Source organism: Cheilinus undulatus, linkage group 24 (assembly GCF_018320785.1).
Source record: "Cheilinus undulatus linkage group 24, ASM1832078v1, whole genome shotgun sequence".
Classification (NCBI taxonomy): domain Eukaryota; kingdom Metazoa; phylum Chordata; class Actinopteri; order Labriformes; family Labridae; genus Cheilinus; species Cheilinus undulatus.
The window spans coordinates 3,885,557-3,905,914 of NC_054888.1; the positions used below are offsets into that span (position 1 = coordinate 3,885,557).

The 20,358-nt window shown below is 39.5% G+C and overlaps 1 protein-coding gene across 2 annotated transcripts in view; it reads right to left on the reverse strand.

Annotated features, from left to right (window-relative positions):
• pard3ba (par-3 family cell polarity regulator beta a) overlaps positions 1-20,358 on the reverse strand; it is a 364,154-nt gene that overhangs the window by 87,768 nt on the left and 256,028 nt on the right. For both annotated transcript variants that reach the window (XM_041781937.1, XM_041781936.1), the window contains 2 exons: positions 9,638-9,745; positions 5,928-6,218 (listed from right to left, as the gene is read on the reverse strand). In XM_041781937.1, the coding sequence (XP_041637871.1) occupies positions 5,928-6,218; positions 9,638-9,745 (399 nt within the window). The remainder of the gene's footprint in view (positions 1-5,927; positions 6,219-9,637; positions 9,746-20,358) is intronic.

Genomic DNA, 20,358 nt, shown 5'->3' on the forward strand with positions numbered 1-20,358 from the left:
TGAGTAAAAGTAATTACTTTCCACCCCTGCTGAATCGAAGGACAGCCTGCAAACACGTCTCTGGTCTCAGCTCTTGCCAGCACAGAGGCATAAAAACAAACAGCATTCAAGAGTTTTAAAGAAAGCCAGCAAATCTACACCCAAAAGACCTTGTAGCGTCTTTTCTAGCATTTAGCCAAGCTTCTGTGGAGGGATTTAGGAGCTGTCACAGTGTCAGGTAAACTTAAGAGGCTTGAACCGTGGTAGAAATGTAGGAGCATGCTCACTGATGTGCCATGTACTTGTCTAAATCTTCCTTTTCTTTGCACAACTCTCCTTCTTGGCCTCTTCTCTTTCTTCCTCCCTCCCTCCTCTTTCATCTCATCTCCTCATTTCTTGCTTCGGCAACAAAGAGCGCCTTCTGGCTAATAAAATTTGACAAGCATAGCTAACCTTTTTTCTCCACAGGTCAGCCTCTAGCATTGCTCTAATCAAATGTGACGCCCATCACGGCACACACCTGCCATTGAAGGCGTAATGAAAATGTCCAACGGTAAATTAGGGAGACAGAGCTGGGAGTCTGCCGGTGGGGGCCTTGACAGGAAGAGGAGGGAGGGGGGCAGAAGTGTGTCTCTGTTAGCAAAACTATGCAAACACTGGCAGAAGTATTCACATTAACCTTCAAAAACAATTGGATAAAGCTTTATTAGCATTAAGGATTTTACAGGCACATAGCTAATCCCGAGTGTGCTGCATAATGAGCACATTTCTCTCTCATTATAATTAGAACAGCGTAATGTAAAAGATGAAACACAGATACGTTGTTCCCTTGGAAACAATCATCATTTGCATGCAGCAGCGATCAACATTTGCTTTTGTAGGAACTCAGGAATATGGAGGCTCGTTTGTTCTTTAACTTCACTTTTTATTTTTAAATATAAACACAAGGTAAGTAATTTTAGTGCAGTGGTACCAAACACCCAGGACCACACACAGCTGTTGTTGCTAGGTTACCGTGGGTTCCCTTGTTTTACATGTGAGCGTCTGTTTTTGACCATGTCTGTGTGAATGGGTGTACCAACCTCACAGCTAGTGTGTTTAAACAGAGGGACCAACTTTGTGAATGAGTGCCCCCGTCCCACACGCACGCAGGCGGAAAATGAAAATAGATGGTGGTGATGTAAACGGGTGTGACCGTGGAAGACATGTGGGGTCACACAAAGATGGTCAGTATGAAAAGGAAAAGTCTGATAATCTGGCACAACAAGCATCAGATGAGTTAATGGTTTTAAAGCCGAGAGTCAAGGCCATACATCTGAATATAAAGAAAATCTCTCTGTGGTTTACTTAGACAGCCTGCCCAGCAGGGTGGGACATTAGCACCCTCCATCAGCCAAATACGGGTAGTTTTCAGCAGTGTCGGGTGAATCTGCTAAACCTATGAGCCACTGGGACAGGTAACGTAACGTAGCGATGATTTTGTGATGATAAACTGAGCCCCCCTACAGGCTCACTGACCAAAAAGTCCTGCCTCCTCCTCCCTGTGTCAGAGCTGAGGTCAAATATTTACAGTCAGCTGTGTGCTGGGATGGTTTGACTCAATATCATGAGTAGTACTGCAGCTGGTGTATCCATTAAAGCAGGGGGTCCCAAACCTTTCAGCACACGACCCCCAAAATATCAGTGAGAGACCGGGGACCGCCATGGTCACTAAGGGTGCTTGAGGCGTAGCAGAACATAGCTGTGCCATTCAAGAATAGTCATGTGCAGACAAGGCCGTCTATGAGGGGGGGATGAAAGGGAGAGCTTTCTGGGGCCCAGCCAAACTGGGGGCCATGGAGTCAGCAAGATCATGGTCCATTGTAAAGTTAAGCTGTGATGACCATATTTCATATGCAACCTGAATAACAGCCACTCTTATCAGAGCAACAAATAGCCATAACCATCTTCAAAATGTAAATCCCTTTTCTGAAAAAACAGAATTAAGATGGCTTAATAAAAAAATTAATTAATTAATTAAAAAAAAAGTGGTGGAAAAGGTGGTAAAATCGGATTTCAGAAGTAGCAGGAATGGGTTAGAAATGGCAAAAGCCTGATAAAGCGCCAAAAAAAATGCAAAAATTGGTTGAAGTCGCAAAAACAGGCACAAAAAGTAGTAAAAGGGGATTAAATAGTAGCAGTAATAGGTTTAAAGTAGCAAAAATGGGATAACTGAGGCAGAAAATAGGCAGGAACAGGTTAAACTAGCAAAAATGAGCATTAATAATTGTGAAATGTGGTGAAAATCAGCAAAGATTGGTCTAAAATGAGGTAAAAAGGGGTCAACTGTGGCAATAATGAGTAAACAGAGGCAACAACAGGTGGTAAGTTGCAAAAATTGGTTAAGAAGTGGCAATATTGTGTAAAAATGGACTAAAGTTGTTGGGGAAAAGTGATAAAAGTTGGTTAAAATTTGGTAAAATCGGTTTAAAGTGGCAAAAAAATGGTAAAAGGAGGCAAAAATGGGTCCAAATTGTGCAGAAATGATGAAAAGTGGCGAATAGTAGTAGAAAAATTTGGTGGGAAAACTAAATAATGTTCTTCTTCTGTGTAAAAAGCATCTGGCGACCCCCTAAAGGGTCCCAAGCCCCACATTGAGAACCCCTAATCAAGAATGCTGTCAGCAATTTCACTTAGATGCTGAATAAATCTCCACTCTAACATTTTGGAGGGAGTAGTTCACAAACCCAGATCTTATGGCTTTAAGTTACATTCCTTGGTTGAGTATTGTGACACGATTTCGGAGGTTGGAGTCAAAGGTTAAAGCCACTTCCTTCTGAATGACATCTCAAGAATGTTTGTGGGATTTCCTTCAAACTCCTTACCTATATCCACTCTTCAGGGACATGTTGGTCAGTGTCCAGCTTTACTGTGTTGTTTTTTGCGGCATACAACCACCAGGCAGCTCAGTTTGAATTGTCTCTCGACATCTACATGTGCAGAAAGGTTGCTTTAATTCCACAACCGTTACACATTTCTTTCATATTCAGAGTTAACAAGCCAAAGAAAGGCCCTTTATCCGTCATGCTAATGCTTAAGACTATCTAATATACATTACAGGCAGAGAGGGAGAGGCAGAATGGACAAGTGACACGTTAAGAGTGTGAGAGAGATGGAGGGAGAGGAGAGAACAGGCTGGTAATGAAGTACCCAGCACTAGTGGATGAGAGCTAAAGTGGTCTAACAGATCTGTCAGCCTGCTAGACTGTGGCTAATTATCCCTCCTCCTCCTTTGTCTGCATCTTCTCCTCTGTCACTTCTTCCCACTCGAATTTACTCGGCCTATCTCACAGGTTTTCTCTCTCTCTATCTTTCTTCCTTCTATCTTTTCCTGCTTTTTCTTCTTCTCTCCATCTGTCACCGCTTTCCATTCCCATCTGTCTCCTTTTTTCCATGTCCAACCTCTCTGTCGTTCTCTCTGCATCCGCTGCCTTTCTGGAGGAGATTGGGTGTCTGGGGCTTAGTTTTTGATTTGCAAGTCAATAGTAATTTCTGTCAGGCAGTTTAGTTGAGGGAAGTTTTAATGTGGCCTGTATTATTTCATACAGAAAATGATACATTTGCATAAGAATCCTCTCTAGATTCTTTCCCTTTTCTTTCTCACGTATAAAACCGGCTGCAAATTAAACTCAGAGGTTTCAAAAACTTCCAGCGTTATAATAAATAATATGGAGAAATGACAACACTGATAAGCAGAGGAAGTCTGCAAACATTAATCCTTCTATTTCACTGGAAATGTTTGAAAATTCCTCCTTTGGACTAGCTTTGTGTCTTAAATCTCACTATATCTTCATGCTATGGGCTGCCAACATGTTTCTCTGGAGCTGTATCAAAGCTGGCCACTTGTTCTTGAATCCACCTGGAGCACGCTACCATGCAGAGTGTGAGCATACAAGGATCCAGCTGGTAGTCTGAAGACTGTTTGGATTGTAATTCCACCTTTAAATAGAAGAGAGCGCTGAGCAGATGCAACCTTGTGCTTTCAGGATGTGTCATGCAGCACCTGGATGCTGCATGTAGATGTTTGTGAGTGTGCACTTCAGAGTGAGTGTGGGAACCAGATTTTAACTTTGATCGAAGGAGACGTTTCTAACTGAGCTCGTTTTTCTATGAAACCAGTTTACACCACTCAAAATAAAGAAAATAAGAAAGCCAAGCAGCAGTGATTGAAACAGTTATCAGAAAACATAATTATAAGGTAAACAGTCAGAATGATGAGACAGCCAGTCCATGAGGACTTCATATTTCAAATAATGACTGACTCGCTCATGAATCATAATATTTATCAAACAGATATTATTATCTCATAGATTTGACATTTTATCTCGTTTTAAAGATTTATTTTTTGGGCCTTTTCATGCCTTTATTGGATAGAGGAAGGACAGTGGATAGACTTGGTAACAGGGAGGAGAGTGGGGAGAGACATGGGGCAAAGGGCCACAGGCCCAGGGCCGCCTGCACACATGGGTAGCGCCTTAAACCACTCGACCATCTGCGCTCCCAACATTTTATCTCATTATTGTGACTTTTGATTTAAAATATTGGCGTTTTTACGATCATAATTGCGACTTTATATCTCTTCATTTTGCTTTTTAACGTCTTGAATGACAGTTTTATCTCATAAAACTGTCTTTTAATCTCATCATTTTGACTATTTATCCCTAAATTGAGACTTTTGTCATATGATTGAGACTTTTGTCCCATTTTTATCTTTGTATCTCATCATTCATCACCTTCTGACTCATAAATGAGACTTTTCTATTTCTATTTTATTATTTTTGTTTATAATGTCATTATTTAGAACTGGGTTGTCAAACTCAAGGCCTGGGGGCCAAATCTGGCCCATGGAACAGTTTAATCCAGCCCACAAGATGGTCTCAAATTTCTGTTCTAACTGGCTCATCAGTCTGAGGTCTGCAGATTTCCTCAAGTATAAAAATGTGAACTTATCCTTGACAATTAAAGAAATCCTTGTTAAGTCATAAAATGTAATAAAGTAAAGAGTGAAAATAATTAGATAAAAAGTCAGTATGAAAGGAAATAAAATAATTTGTGTTTTAATTTCAAATTTTCAATTTTGCATCTTACAAATCAAACTCAGGATTTTGACTTTTTGTACTTTCAGCATTTCAACTCATAATTTGACTTCTCATTATATTTTGTGCTTTCAAAATTTATAATTTTAAACTTTTAGTCGTATTTTGACCTTTTTAACCATTTATTTTGTATTATACCTCATATTTTCAACTCCTAACTTTGATACCATAATCCCATAGTTTGACCTTTTAGACTCACAATTTAAAATTAATTAAGATAGACTTGAGTCTATCTTGAGTCTTCGGACTCATTACTCCTGTTTTTTCTGTTCTAAGTTGTTAAAGCTTAACTTCCCATTTTTCTTTCTTCCCAGCCCACATGGGTTTCAATACTTTGCAGATTCTTAGCAAGGAGGTAAAAAACATCCAGAGTGTTAAAAACAATCCATATTTTATCCTTGGCTCTGAAACTGACCTCAGACTACCTGTTTTTGCCATGAATATGATTTAAAAATGTAATTTAAAGTCAACATAATTATCATGTTTTTAGAGATTTTAAAGATTTACAGAGGTCAAAGAGATACAGAAATAACAGATGACTGGCATAAATTATGCATGGCGTTGCTGTACCAGTGTGTAGGTGTGTGAATGTGAGTGTTACTACAGCGTAAGCATGCATTCATGTTTTATGCATCCTCTGGCTTGGCAGACCATGAATGTAGATATGTGCAAATACTCCCTCACGCAGAGGTCTGCGACCTTGTGTGAGGGAAACTACACACTCAAACTTTGTGTATTTGTGCAGAGAAACAGACACGAAAAGCTGCACAAACACTTAAAAACAAGCACAAGCCCCTCCCCCATCTGTCTCACCTGTCTGCTTGTGTTTGCAGCTGGTTCTGTTGAGCAGGTGGAGGTCTGCTCTTGTTGACCTTGGCGTAGAGCCCGTCCAGCTCCTCCGCCGAGGCTCGAAGCGGGTTAGAACCTCCTGTCAGCGCCGCAGGAGAGGGCGTGCGACTGATAAATGACTGAGGCGATGGCGGCTGGCGGAAGTTGTTGATGCGGGCATAGTTTGGGTCGGTCTCGTCATCTTCAACATCAGGGAAGGAGCTGGGGTCGGGGGGGATGTGGCCTGAGAGGATCTCGGCGTAACGAGGTTCATAGCTGTAAGACAGGGCAGGAGGAGGCGGAGATACAAGAGGAGACATGACTTTTTCACTGAAGAGTCTATCTTTAGTGCTGCGGTGTGATCGACAGCTGTGCTACACATTCAAATGAGCAGTTGTTCGGATGAACCTGGTGGGTGCATGTAGCTGCAGCAGAATAATTCACAGCTTGTCAAGTAAGGTGTCAATCAGCCTTTGCAACACTGACAAGCACTCTTAGCATGATTGTGTGAAATCTCTGGCTCTTTCAGCACTTTTCTGTGCTGAAAATCTAGTGTTTGATATCAACTGTGCCAAAAACATGCCAGAAATTGAGGCTAGCTACACACTTGACAATTTCGAGTACAGAGCATGGGTGTCAAACTCAAGGCCTGGGGGCCAAATGAGGCCCAGGGTGCAGCTTAACCTGGCCCACAAGATCATATCATATCTTAATTAGACCTGGCTAACCAGAATAAGGTCTGCAGATTTCCTCCAGCATAGAAATGTAAATTTCTGAACTGAACTTTAGGATTTTAACTTTTTATTTCATATTTTGACATTTTAAATGCATGATTTTAACCTTTTCTCTCATATTGTGACCTTTTAGATTTACAATTTTTCATTTTAAATCATATCTTGACCTTTTAAACTCCTAACTTTGACTTATAATCCCATATTTTCACTTTTTAAACTTTTATCTCAAATTTTGAGTCACAATTTTGAATTTTATCTCCTATTTTCATATTTTAAATTCTTGATATTGTAGTCTATCTCATATCTTGACCTTTAGATTTCAGCCCCTTCTCTGATTGAGGTTGACATCCCTGGTATAAAACATTTCAACTGAACTTCTTGTGTAAGAAATATGCATACTGACTGCCCTCTACAGGCTGAAACTCAGCTTCTACGACTGAGTTTTCCACTGGCAGATCCAGTGGTAGGTGATGTTGTTATCAGCTTTCACCACTGTACAGCTCAATGGTTACCACCTATTTTTACTATGACAGTTACCTTCAGCAGTAGTAGCCAACAGCCAAAATTAATTGTCAACGGGGGGGCTCCACCAATCAGAGATGTTGCTATGACACTCTACGTCTGAGGGTAATCTAGTTCTCTTTCCCACAATGAGGAATGAAATTTGTTGTAACTTCACATCTGTCTTCTATAGCAGACTCAGTCTTTCAGGTGTGTAAGGTTAGAGAGATTATAGCTGGGCGATTAATCACAAATAAGATTAAATTGCAATACCGCCCACTGCAATTTACAAACTGCACGAGTTGCAATATTTCTTTAACATTTAATGTGTCAAAAATACCAGCTAAATGCATTTTTGTTTAATGAAGTTTTGTGCATATTATGCAAACATTCGAGCTTCAATTGTTTTTAGATTTGTTTACAAAAATCCTTCTTTATGGTTTTAATTTGAAGTTTTTTAATCGAAACGAGAATGAGATAAAATGAGAATCCCTTCAATAAAGAAATTGATATCAAATTTGCAACAGGAGCAACAAACAGTTGCAATTTAAGTTAGTTTAAGGAAGTCATACACCCTACTGCAATCAGCTGATACCAATTATTGACTCCTAGCTCCCACAGCCAATCACAACTCTTTCCCTCACCACAGCTTTGTATTTATATATGACGTACTTCTCACTAATCCCTGCTTGCATTAATGCTGATGCACCACGCTGATGCTGCTGGCAAAGCTCAACCTCCTCCAGCCCAGCCTCCTCCTTCATAGCATAAAGCTCAACCTCCTCCACCCCAGCCTCCTCTTTTATAGCATAAAGCTGAACCTCCTCCACCCCAGCCTCCTCTTTCATAGCATAAAGCTGAACCTCCTCCACCCCAGCCTCCTCCTTCATAGCATAAAGCTTCACCACCCCAGCCTCCTCCTTTATAGCATAAAAGCTTGCTGCAGCCTCATATTCAGATTCAGCGTGCATTTGTGGATAAATTGCTTCTGAAATAAGTTCATCATTTTAAATACACATTGTCATAAATGTATCTATCCATATAGGGGTTTCTAGTTATGCACTCCATGGAGAGTGAAAGCATGCTGTTGACTAATCCAGAGAGCATCTTTAGAGCAGAACCTTCTCAGTATATCCATTTAGCAATAAAAATTTTAAATGTATGAGAGTGCTCCTGACTGACTGAATATAGGTGATAATATAAAAAGATTTATTGCTTCTATTTGGCAAAAAAAAAAAAAAAAAAAAGAAAAACCACAAGATGAGGAATCTCATAATAAAAATCGCAATCAAAATTTTTTGGGGAAAAAAATCAGTTATATTGTTTTTGCAAATCGTTCCGCCCTAATAGAGATGCACCAAAACTGATATTTAAAATAACAATTTAGCTGCTTACTGATACCAAGGATGTTTTCATCACTTCTTTTGATGCTACACTCCCAAAATGAAGCTATTTCCACTTGTGTTTGACAATAAAAACATGTCAACAGCAGTGTTAATTTTGTCGACTAAAAGTATGACTAAAAATGTTTGTCCACAGCCTTTTTTTCCATGACAAAAACTAGACTAAAACTAACAAAAATAGGTCTGTGATGACCAAAACTGACAAAAACTAAGTTTAGTTTTTGTCAAGATGACTAAAATTAGACTAAAATGTAATATAGTTTTTGTAGGACATTCAAAATTCGTGATAATTCTCCACTATGGTTCTCCACTTTTATGTCTTAATTTCTAATATCATTGCCCCACAAAACCTTAAGGAGGAAAACTTTTTTGCCACTTTTTTACCCATTTGCCAATAAAAAACACCTTTTTCCTAGTTTTTATCCATTTTGACAATTTTTTTGTAACTTTTTACCCATTTTTGCTTTCTCTTTCTTTTTTGCCTGATTTTGCCACTTCTTTTTGCCTTTTATCCTATTTTTGCACTTTTTCACCACTTTTCACCCATTTCAGCTACCTTCTGCTACTAAATACCACTTGTTTCCTATTTTTTGCCCATTTTTGCCACTCTTGACTGCTTTTTGCCCATTTTACTCACGTTTCACTCTTTTTTTTTTGCCACATTTGGACCACGTTTTGTCACCTATAACTCATTTTTTTTGTCACTTCTCCCCCATTTTTTTGTTATTTTCTGACCCTTTTTCCACTTTTCCTCCCCATTCTCACCCCTTTCACCCCTTTTTGTTGCTTTTTGAACATTTTTGCCACCTTTAACTTATTGTTAATGTACCTCAAGCTGTTTTTGCTTCACTGCTTAGATTGTGGCACTTGCAAAGGTATTTTTCAAGAATTTGGCTCTTTGGTTGAGCAGGGTTCAGTAACACTGATTTAAAGACTGAAACTAAGACTATAATTAAAAATAGCTGTCAAATTAACACTGGTCAACAGGAACAGATGATGAACTGATGCACTGATGCTTTCCTGTTGAGTTGCTTTATTTTACAGGTTGAATTCTCACCTGCCCCTAGTTTCAGGAGTCCTGTCCACCTCCTCTTCACTCAGAGCCTCCAGTTTGCCTTTGGCAGCTTTGGCGTCTTTGCTCTTGTCGTCTTTCTTCTTTCCAAACCTGGGCGACACGAAAAGACAGAAATGACACCATCTTAGTTTCAAAAAGCCAAATACTTCCCAGGGTAACTGAAAGTATATGTTAGTTGGGTTGCTGGTGTCCTAGTGGTTTTGTCCATGCACATGGTTTATAGAGACTGGGGACCTTAAGGCCTGCAGCCTGGGTTCAAATCTGGTCCATAGTTCCTTTCCCACACCTCCCTTCTCTCTGTCCCATGTCTCTGACTCTATTCACAGCCTTATTCTCCAAAAAAGGCAAAACAAATCTCAAAAAGAAAGGAAAAAGTGTATGAGTCATCTTTACAATCTTAAAATCTGAAGTAGATAACGCTGTCAGCTGCTAAATACACTTCACAGTAAGGTTTGTCTGCTTTAAAAGAAGTTTTTAATGTTTGCATGAGTTGATGAAAGAGGTGTTTTAACTTACACAGCATGCAAATATACCCAAACCATCTTGTACAACATCTCTAAGCATTGACATAAACATACACATGCACGCACTGCAACACAAACTCACTCCTGTGTGTTCTAACTGCTAGCTTAATGATAGATGTGGTTATAATGTCGCAGCAGGCCTAGTGTGAGTATGTCAGTGTGTAGGGACATGAAAAGTGCTACAGTCGCCACGCAGCATATGGAGCATGAATATTTCAGCATAATTTCCAAAAAGATGGCTGTTTCCTCTCAGTGTGTTATGATTTTTGGATCAACTTTGCCATTAGAACCATCATTATCATCCTCATTCTTCTGTAGCTTTGCAGGAAAATACAGCAGTCACCTCTGTGTGAGTTTAAATGAGGCTTCTTTTCACACTTTAAAGATATTAACAAAGCTTTTTCCCTCTAAATATTTCAGATTTTTCTTTCTCTCCAGGCCCACCACCCTCCTCCGCTCCCTCTCCTCTCCTCTGAGCCCCCGCTGAGCCAATCTAATGTCTGTGTTTATCTCATTAACAGCGCGGCACTTCTCATTACTGCTACAGGCGGAAACGTGGCCTGAATGGTAACCCTGCTGGCCCGGCCGAGAGCATAAGAGCTGCGGCGAGACCTGGACAGGGTTGCCACATTGGCCTGGCACCATCCTGCAAACCAATTAGTGCTGTTTTTGAGCTAATGTGCTCGCCACGTGTACACCTGTGAGTGCTAACCCTGCCAGCAGCAAGGCAGAGAGATGTAATGCCTGTGTTTTGTTTTGAGGAGGAGCACAGAGGTGATGAGCTCATGTCTGATACGGGTAACTGTGCGTTTGTTTCTATATATCCTATATTTAGCCTGACGTAAACACTCAGCATTAAAGCGAATTAACTTAAAGCTCCTACACAGTAATTGTCCACCCACGCAGTCACCTCTCACTAGCAGATCTGACCTCTTCTTGTTTACAGACTCGCTTTAATTGTCATCCTATTTTCCTGCGGGTTCTGATGCACTTAAGTAACCCTCATCCTAGATGCTGCTCTCTTAACACCCACACAAATTGTTTCCTACACCTTCTGACAGCAGTGCCAACGTATGCCACTGCAGCTGAGTTTAGAACTACTAACTAAATTTGTAATCGAGCTACATCCTTCACATAACAGGAAACATTCTCTTTAGTATTAAAAGCCTTAAAACAAAGGTACATCTCTCTAGAATGGATACGCTTAAGATTATTGCATGTGCCGAAAAACGTGCAACTAAACATCTTATGTGAGTCTCAACAAGTACTGTAGAGACAGCTGTGGATGAGATGCAACCTTAAGGTAACACACATTCATATTTCATAGCTCAGTTTTCTCAAATAAAAGTACTTTCTGATCATTCAAGCTCTCCTCTTTGTATCCTAGAGGTTCAAAAGTACATGAAAATAGAGACACGGATGTGTTTTAACTCAATAAAGCAGACAGTGGCTATGGTCAGTACTATTACAGTGAGCTAGAGCTGAGCACTGTGGCTGAAATTCTCATCACACATTTTTATGCTCTCTAGGTTAAACTGTTTTATATCACTGTTCTAGAAAATTAAAGGGAAAAGACTTTCTCCCCCTGAAACATACCTGTGACGGCGGACTCAACAAAATTGTGAGCATAACATTACCGAAACATTTTTTTATAACTCTCCCTAAAAGCCACTCCTGTAATTTTAAGTTTCATTTCTCTCCTGCTGAGAAAAACAAGACAAGAAAAATCAAGACAAGACAAGATATAAGACGAGAAAAGACAAATCAAGACAAGACAAGACAAGACAAGACAAGACATGATAATATAAGATAAGACAAATCAAGACAAGACAAGATAGGATATAAGACAAGACAAGACAAGATAAGAAAAGATAAGATAAGACAAATCAAGACAAGACAAGACAAGACAAGACAAGACATGATAATATAAGATAATATAAGATAAGACAAATCAAGACAAGACAAGATATAAGACAGGACAAGACAAATCAAGACAAATCAAGACAAGATATAAGACAAGACAAGATAAGACAAGACAAGATAAGATTAGATATAAGACAAGACAAGACAAGATAAGACAAGATATAAGATAAGATTAGATAGAAGACAAGACAAGACAAAACAAGACAAGATATAAGATAAGATTAGATAGAAGACAAGACAAGATATAAGATAAGATTAGATAGAAGACAAGACAAGATATAAGACAAGATTAGATAGAAGACAAGACAAGATAAGACAAGATATAAGATAAGATTAGATAGAAGACAAGACAAGATATAAGACAAGATTAGATAGAAGACAAGACAAGATAAGACAAGATATAAGATAAGATTAGATAGAAGACAAGACAAGACAAAATAAGACAAGATATAAGATAAGATTAGATAGAAGACAAGACAAGATATAAGATAAGATTAGATATAAGAAAGGACAAGACAAGATAAGACAAGATATAAGATAAGATTAGATAGAAGACAAGACAAGATATAAGATAAGACAAGATATAAGATAAGATTAGATAGAAGACAAGATAAGACAAGATATAAGATAAGATTAGATAGAAGACAAGACAAGACAAGATAAGACAAGATATAAGATAAGATTAGATAGAAGACAAGACAAGATATAAGATAAGACAAGATATAAGATAAGATTAGATAGAAGACAAGATAAGACAAGATATAAGATAAGATTAGATAGAAGAGAAGACAAGATATAAGATAAGATTAGATAGAAGACAAGATAAGACAAGATATAAGATAAGATTAGATAGAAGACAAGACAAGATATAAGATAAGATTAGATAGAAGAAAAGACAAGATAAGACAAGATATAAGATAAGATTAGATAGAAGACAAGATAAGACAAGATAAGACAAGATATAAGATAAGATTAGATAGAAGACAAGACAAGACAAGATCAGACAAGATATAAGATAAGATTAGATAGAAGACAAGACAAGACAAGACAAGATAAGACAAGATATAAGATAAGATTAGACATAAGACAAGACAAGACAAGATATAAGATTAGATAGAAGACAACACAAGACAAGATCAGACAAGATATAAGATAAGATTAGATAGAAGACAAGACAAGACAAGATAAGACAAGATATAAGATAAGATTAGACATAAGACAAGACAAGACAAGATATAAGATTAGATAGAAGACAAGAAAAGATATAAGATAAGATTAGACATAAGACAAGATTAGATAGAAGACAAGACAAGATATAAGATAAGATTTGATAGAAGACAAGACAAGACAAGATATAAGATTAGATAGAAGACAAGAAAAGATATAAGATAAGATTAGACATAAGACAAGATTAGATAGAAGACAAGACAAGATATAAGATAAGATTAGATAGAAGACAAGACAAAATAAGACAAGACAAGACAAGATAAGATATTCCTTTTTTAGTCCCACAAGGGGAAATTCCATTTTACAGCAGCAAAAGTATCATAGACAAAGCAGGCCATTGGCGACAGAAACACAGTAGAAATAGAGAACAAATAGAAGTAGCATTATTAAAGCAAAACCACATTTCTTAAAATAGGTGTTCATGATAAAAGCCCTCATCAAAATAAAACTAGACTTTTATTTTGAAAAACTCTGAAAATAGCAGGTTTATCATTGAGTAACTTCAGCAGAGACACCCACAGGTGTATGGAGCTCTGGTGTTTATAGCTGTTCCTCTAACCTTGTTTAAAGCCACAGCCAGCTTCTTTGAATCATAGAGGACAAGTGAGCAGGTCACCACTTAAAACACACATCCAGGGCCCTTTTTTGCTATATACAGACTATGCAAATGCATAGAGCCCCAAAAGCCACTAAGACATCTAAGGAGAATTTAAACGATCTGTCTTTATCCTTTATATCAGTGTTACTCAACCAAAGAGCCAAATTATTAAAAAAAAAAAAAAAAAAAACCTTTCCAAGAGCCACAATCTAAATGGTGAAAATGGGTTAAAGTAAAAATAAAAATAAGTTGAAATAGTAAAATGGTCCAAAAGTGGCAAAGAAGTGGCAAAAATGGGTGAAAGCTGAGAAAAAATGGTGAGAAAAAAGTGGCAAAATTGAATTAAAAAATGAGTTACACGTGGTAAAAATAGTAAAATGTGAAAGAAAATCAGTAAAGCAAAAAGCAGGATAAAAGAGGCAAAAACTGGTGGAAAACGGCAAAAATGGGTAGAAAAAGCAGCATAACTGGTTCAAAAATGAGTTACAGGTGGTAACAATGGTCAAAAGAGGCAAGAAATTAGCAACTCAAATGGGCAAAAGTGGCAACAATGGAAAAAGGCAGCTTAAATATTTAAGAAGGGGCAAAAAAGCAGGATAAAAGAGGCAAAAACTAGAGAAAATTGGTAAAAAAAAAAAAAGTTAGTGAAAAGAGACTTAAATGGGCAAAACCAATAAAAACTGGCAAAAAGTGGCAAAAAAATGTGTGAAATTTGGCAAAAATGGGGCAAAAAAGTGCCAAATTGATTAAAAAATTAGTTACAGGTGGTAGAAATTGTGAAAAAAGGGTAAGAATATGGCAAAAATGAGTGAAACGAGACTAAAATGGGAAAAAATGGAATAAAAGTGGCAATCAATGGAAAAAGGCAGCTTAAATGGGTGAGAAGGTGCAAAACATGGCAAAAAAATAGCAAAAAGCAGGACAAAAAAGGCAAAACTGATGAAAAGGGGCAAAAAAATGGCCCAACTTGTGCTTTAAAAGCTGTAACAATAGATTTAAAGTGGCAAAAAGGAGGAAAAATTGCAAATAAGGGCAATAGAAATATACAAACAAAAAAATAAAGTTTGACCATTGAAGCCAACTGTACAATAGTGGGAAACAAACTGATTAATGGGTAATTTCTGAGGTCAAAGTTGACCTTTTTAAGGTTTTCTGGGGGAAAAATATTTCAAATAAAGACGTAAAGGAGCCACATGTGGCTCAAGAGCCACACGTTGATTATCACTGCTTTAAATGCTTGAAAATAAAAGTAGGATATAAGAATAGAAAAGCTGCAAGGATGAGCTGTGGCTAGAGTTTTTATGGCATTATTAAGTCAAAATTGTTGAACAGACATGGATAGATACAGTTTGAGCCGTCCGTGTCAACGGTAATGCCTCATGTGCTCTACAATAAAACTGGTGATGTCGAAATGTTGTTATTAAAAGGGGGTACTAAGGGTGCTGATGGGGGTACGGCAGCACAGAAGCTTCCATTAACCAGAGCTACAGAGGTTACTGGTGTTAGGTGGCTGTGCTGCAGTTCAGGCAGAGCATCTGACTAAATGACTAAACTAATCATTAGCCAGCTAATGCATCCCTAATCCACAGACAAGAAACTAAGCTGAGATTTAAAAAAGGTATGAATGTAAGCCCTCTGAGGGTGTCTGTGCAAACCAACACACAGAAAATACTAGATACGACTAGCCTAGGAGCACTGCTGTCCACAGGAGGTCCAGACAGGAATTAAACATCTTTTCAAGGTCTTACTAGCCAAAATGACTCAACACACCTGTGTAGGTGAGCAGGGTCTTCCACAATGATCTGTTACAGGTTATTCTTTCAGACTTGCCACAGCTCCATTTCTGCTAAACTCGTCCTGATGTGTAAAAGTGGTTGGCTCAGTCTGCCCCCTGTTCTTATAGCAATTTTAGGAAGTTAAATCTGTCATCTGCTCTATCCTTGTTTCATCTTTATTTTCTCCTTCGGGTACTGCGGCTGGTGTTAAGCCCTTTCTGCTGTAAAGTCTCTCCACCCTCTGAGATCAGTTGCTTCAGAAAGTGTGGGCGCTGCTGCAGAATATTTTTCTTCTTTCATGGAACTATTTTAATTTCCTAAGTACTCCCACATTAGGCCGGAGCCAAAAGCAGCATACCAATTAGCTGAATATAAACTCAGTATTGTAGGAAAAGGAATATCAGCACTATTAATCTCTGTGTGCATCAATAGATGTATAATTATATCACACATAAATATATGATTATCCATAAAATCCCAGGTTTATCTGGCTCAGCATGCCTGTGAGATTAGCCCCCCACACACATTTATACACAGAGATCTTCTTAATCAACATTCAGAGGGGGCAGAGGTCCACAGTCGGACCCATCATTATATCTGCATTAATTAGGAAAGCCTCTTTTTCTCACTGCATTGTCTGAAAGCAGGGAGATGCAGGGTGGGGGGAGGGAGTCCCAATTAGAGACATGTACCTGCCATGAGGGAGCCTGTGCCATTATCTCATCCCTTTTTCATCGCCAAAACTCCCATCTTTTCCTTCTGCGGTGAGCCCAGTGTTTGCTAACGACGTCCCTTTGCTTCCTTTTCTCTCCTGGCACATTCTTATTTCTTTCACTCTCTGGTTTATTAATTCTGTCGCTTCTTAAGACACTTTTTGCACTGTCACTCTTTCTGAAATATGACAGTTAATTTCCTGTTGAGTGCCAGACTTTCAGCCGAATGAATGATGAGAAAATACTGTACATGGAAAAACAGCTCTATAATCTAGAAAGCAATATTAGGTAGCAGGTAAGCAGCCTGTGCAGACAGAAATATACATCAACACAGGGAACACGCGTGCAGCAGCGCTGTGGGGAGCTGCAAACAGTCTCATGGAGTAGGACATCTCATTAACTTACTGTTATCTACCTACACAACCACTCCATCAAACTCTCATTAAGGGGGAGGCGAGGGGGTCCGGGTGAGTCAGCCTGCTCTGGTGTCCCATTTAATACACTCCCCACTGTCACACGAGCTACTGGGAACCATTATTAGTGTGTTGCTGTCATCATTAGCCCCCCGCCCCGCATCACCTCTGCAGGGCCTGGACGCTGAGACTGCACTGCACTCTGGGAAAGAGAGTTCTTAGTAGTGCACTTATCATACCCTTCAACATTCACTATTTAAAACCTGTTTCCTCCTTTACTCTAACACCAGTGAGTCTGTTTATATGAAGAATGAGCATGGAGTCTTTTACTGTGTTAACAGGCTAAGTGCACCACTTTAACAGCTTTTCTACATTGTTTTGTAACAAATCTGCTTTACATGAAAACTGCAACACACTATAGAGCAAGTAAACCATGTGGGGTAAGCGACCAAGATGTGATGTTAACAACCAAGCTGGCTCTTTTAAATGAACAACAGGAGCTTGCTCCCATTGCAGAGCCAGTTCCCTGTCTTTTTGTTATTCAATACACATTTAAAAAGCCAAACAGGCACCAAATGAAGAGCTGTTTGGGATTTAAAAGACCAGCTCTTATTACTGAGCTGAGCCAAAGGATCTGAATCTATGAAAGAGTCAGATTTCCCATCCCGACAAGTGAGGCTAGATAGACATCGACTGATCAGGAACAACTTCTTTTTTTTTTAAATGTTTATTTTTGGGCATTTTTGGGCCTTTATTTGATAGAGGAGGAGAGTGGACAGAGTTGGAAACAGGGACAAGAGTGGGGAGAGACACGGGGTAAAGGGCTTCTGGCCAGATTCGACCCCGGGCTGTCCACGTACATTTGGCATGCCTTAACCACTCGGCCACCTGCGCCCCAAGATCAGGAATTTCTGTGCCAAACTGTACTGACCCAAACTGGACTGCTTGGTGAAAACAGACCACACATAAGCGTCATTTGATTCTGCTCTGACAGATTTCAGACTGAGGCTTTTAATCCATGTCTGCTCCCATTTCTCTGCAGGCTTTATAAACTCTATTGACTGAATGTGTTGCATAGCACAAAACTCTTTTTGATAATGCTTCTTTGTGCAGAAAAACAAAATTTTGGGGATGGATGGATGGATATATGGTTGGATGGATTGATGGACAGATGGTTGGATGGATGGATGGATGTTGGATGGTATGGAGGGGTGGATAGGATGGATGGATGGGTGGATGGATAGGATGGATGGGATGGATGGGAGGGATGGATGGACAGATGGATGGATGGATGGGATGGGATGGATAACATGGATGGATAGAATGGATGGGATGGAGGGATGGATGGGTAGACAGATGGATGGATGGATGGATGGATGGGTAGACAGATGGATGGATGGATGGGATGGATGGATGGATGGATGGCCGGATGGATGGATGGATGGATGGATGGCCGGATGGATGGATGGATGGATGGATGGATGGGTAGACAGATGGATGGATGGAGGGATGGATGGGTAGACAGATGGATGGATGGATGGATGGATGGATGGGTAGACAGATGGATGGATGGATGGGATGGATGGATGGATGGATGGATGGATGGATGGATGGATGGATGGATGGATGGATGGAATGAAAGGACTGGATGGTTGGATGGAGGAACAAATGGATCGATGGAATAAACAGATTGGATCAATGTATTGACTGACAGACGGATGCTTCATTAATCCAGATGGAAGTTCAAGACTGAAAACTGGACTTGATTGAGGTTCCTGAAGACTTTTCACCTCTCCTTTAGTTCTAAAGTGACTGGGGGCCAGAGCTATTTCATAAAGCCTCTTTTGACCATTTGTATGCTCATGACCTGTTAGTCACCTGAAAGTCATTAGCAGAGTTGGAACTGGAACAGTTTTATCCATAAAAAAACTTTTATGAACATTTTTTTTCCTAATATTCCTGTAAGAGCTATTTCTTCTCCTTCCTCTTCCTTCCATGTCTGTAAATGTGCTTTCAAAAATAAAACATCAGCCATCACAGGTGATGACAACTTCACTTTACAGGTGGAACCCCCTGATGCGGGTAAGCGTAGCCGGCTGGGCGCGACATAAACTCTCTGCAGCATGAGCAGCTGATGAGATTGGACTGACTGTAATTACTACAGCTACTGTCACTCTCATTACTGCAGAGAGGAGGCGTGATGACGTGCATGGGCTCAGTTAGCCGTGCACTAATAAGGCCTCTCTATGGAACATGAGGATCACAGCTAGCTGTTATGGTGATGTCACAGAGCTGACCTGTGCAATTAGCCCTGCAGGGAGGGAGGAAGTGAGGAGAAACGAGCCAAACTTTACCGTTCAGTGTAGTTTTCTGAACACATTTCTGCAGGACAAACTACAAACGTCATCTCTCTGCAGACTGAGCAGCGTCACAGCGGTCTGCTCTCCATAAATCTTCAAGAAATCATCTCTTTCAGTCCCAGTATTAGGACTGCTTTGTTTTCTGCCACTGTGACAACATCTCTGACGGTGTGCAGAGCGCGCAGAGTGTACTTTTAATAAGCTCTCCTATCTGCTGCAGCACCAAGTCAGCCGGTGGGTGGTTATTGCCGAGCATAACGAGGGATGTGAGAATAACGCTGTCTGGCATTACGGACGCAAAACAGTGTGTGTTTTTGCATATGCGTGCGTTCGGAGGGAGTCGTGTCTTCTGGAGTTTTCAGAGGTTTAATTGACGTGTGTGTATGTGTGCATCATGCGTGTGAGCTCACACTCTCGCAGAGGTGATGAAACTTGTGAACACCTTTCCATGCAGTGTTTGAAGTGAGGCACATTCAAGATAAAGCTCTGAAACACACACAACAAAGGAGGTGGTCAAGTTTAGCATCGGGCCTGCACTGGTGAAATAAAGGAGGATGTAGCATCTAAATAATGGGCAATAAAAGAAACAAATGTAGTAATAACACGATTCTTTATGGATCAGGATTTAGAGGGTTTGAGTCTACTGAGGTGGAAAGAGACAGGACTTCAAGTTCTACGGGCAAAACTGGGATCAGGAAAATTAATCAACATGGAGATACCTCAGCAATTCTTACCAGAATTATAAGGCTCATTTATGCTTTATGATTCTGCTGGACAGAATGTGATACAGTGACATCAGGGAGTACTATGATTGCACAAACATGGTAAAGTGCCTTCCAAAGTGCCTTACCAGCAGATAAAACATGGTAATGTGTCTTAGAGGGTGCCTTCCAAGCACAGTAGTCATGGTTAAGTGTCCTCTAAGGCAGGAGTGTGAAACTCAATCACAGCAGGGGCCGAAATCTGAATTTAGGTTTACCTGAGGGCCTAACAGGGTCAAGATTTAACCAAAAACTGTCTTCACAGGTAATAAATTATAGGGGAAATTAAACAGAGATTTCTAAAAAAAAAAAAAAAAGTCAAAATGATTAAATATCACAGCTTTCATGTTACTATGTGTCCGTGTCAAATAATTGCTAAATAAATGCATAAAAAAATGAGTTAAAGGTT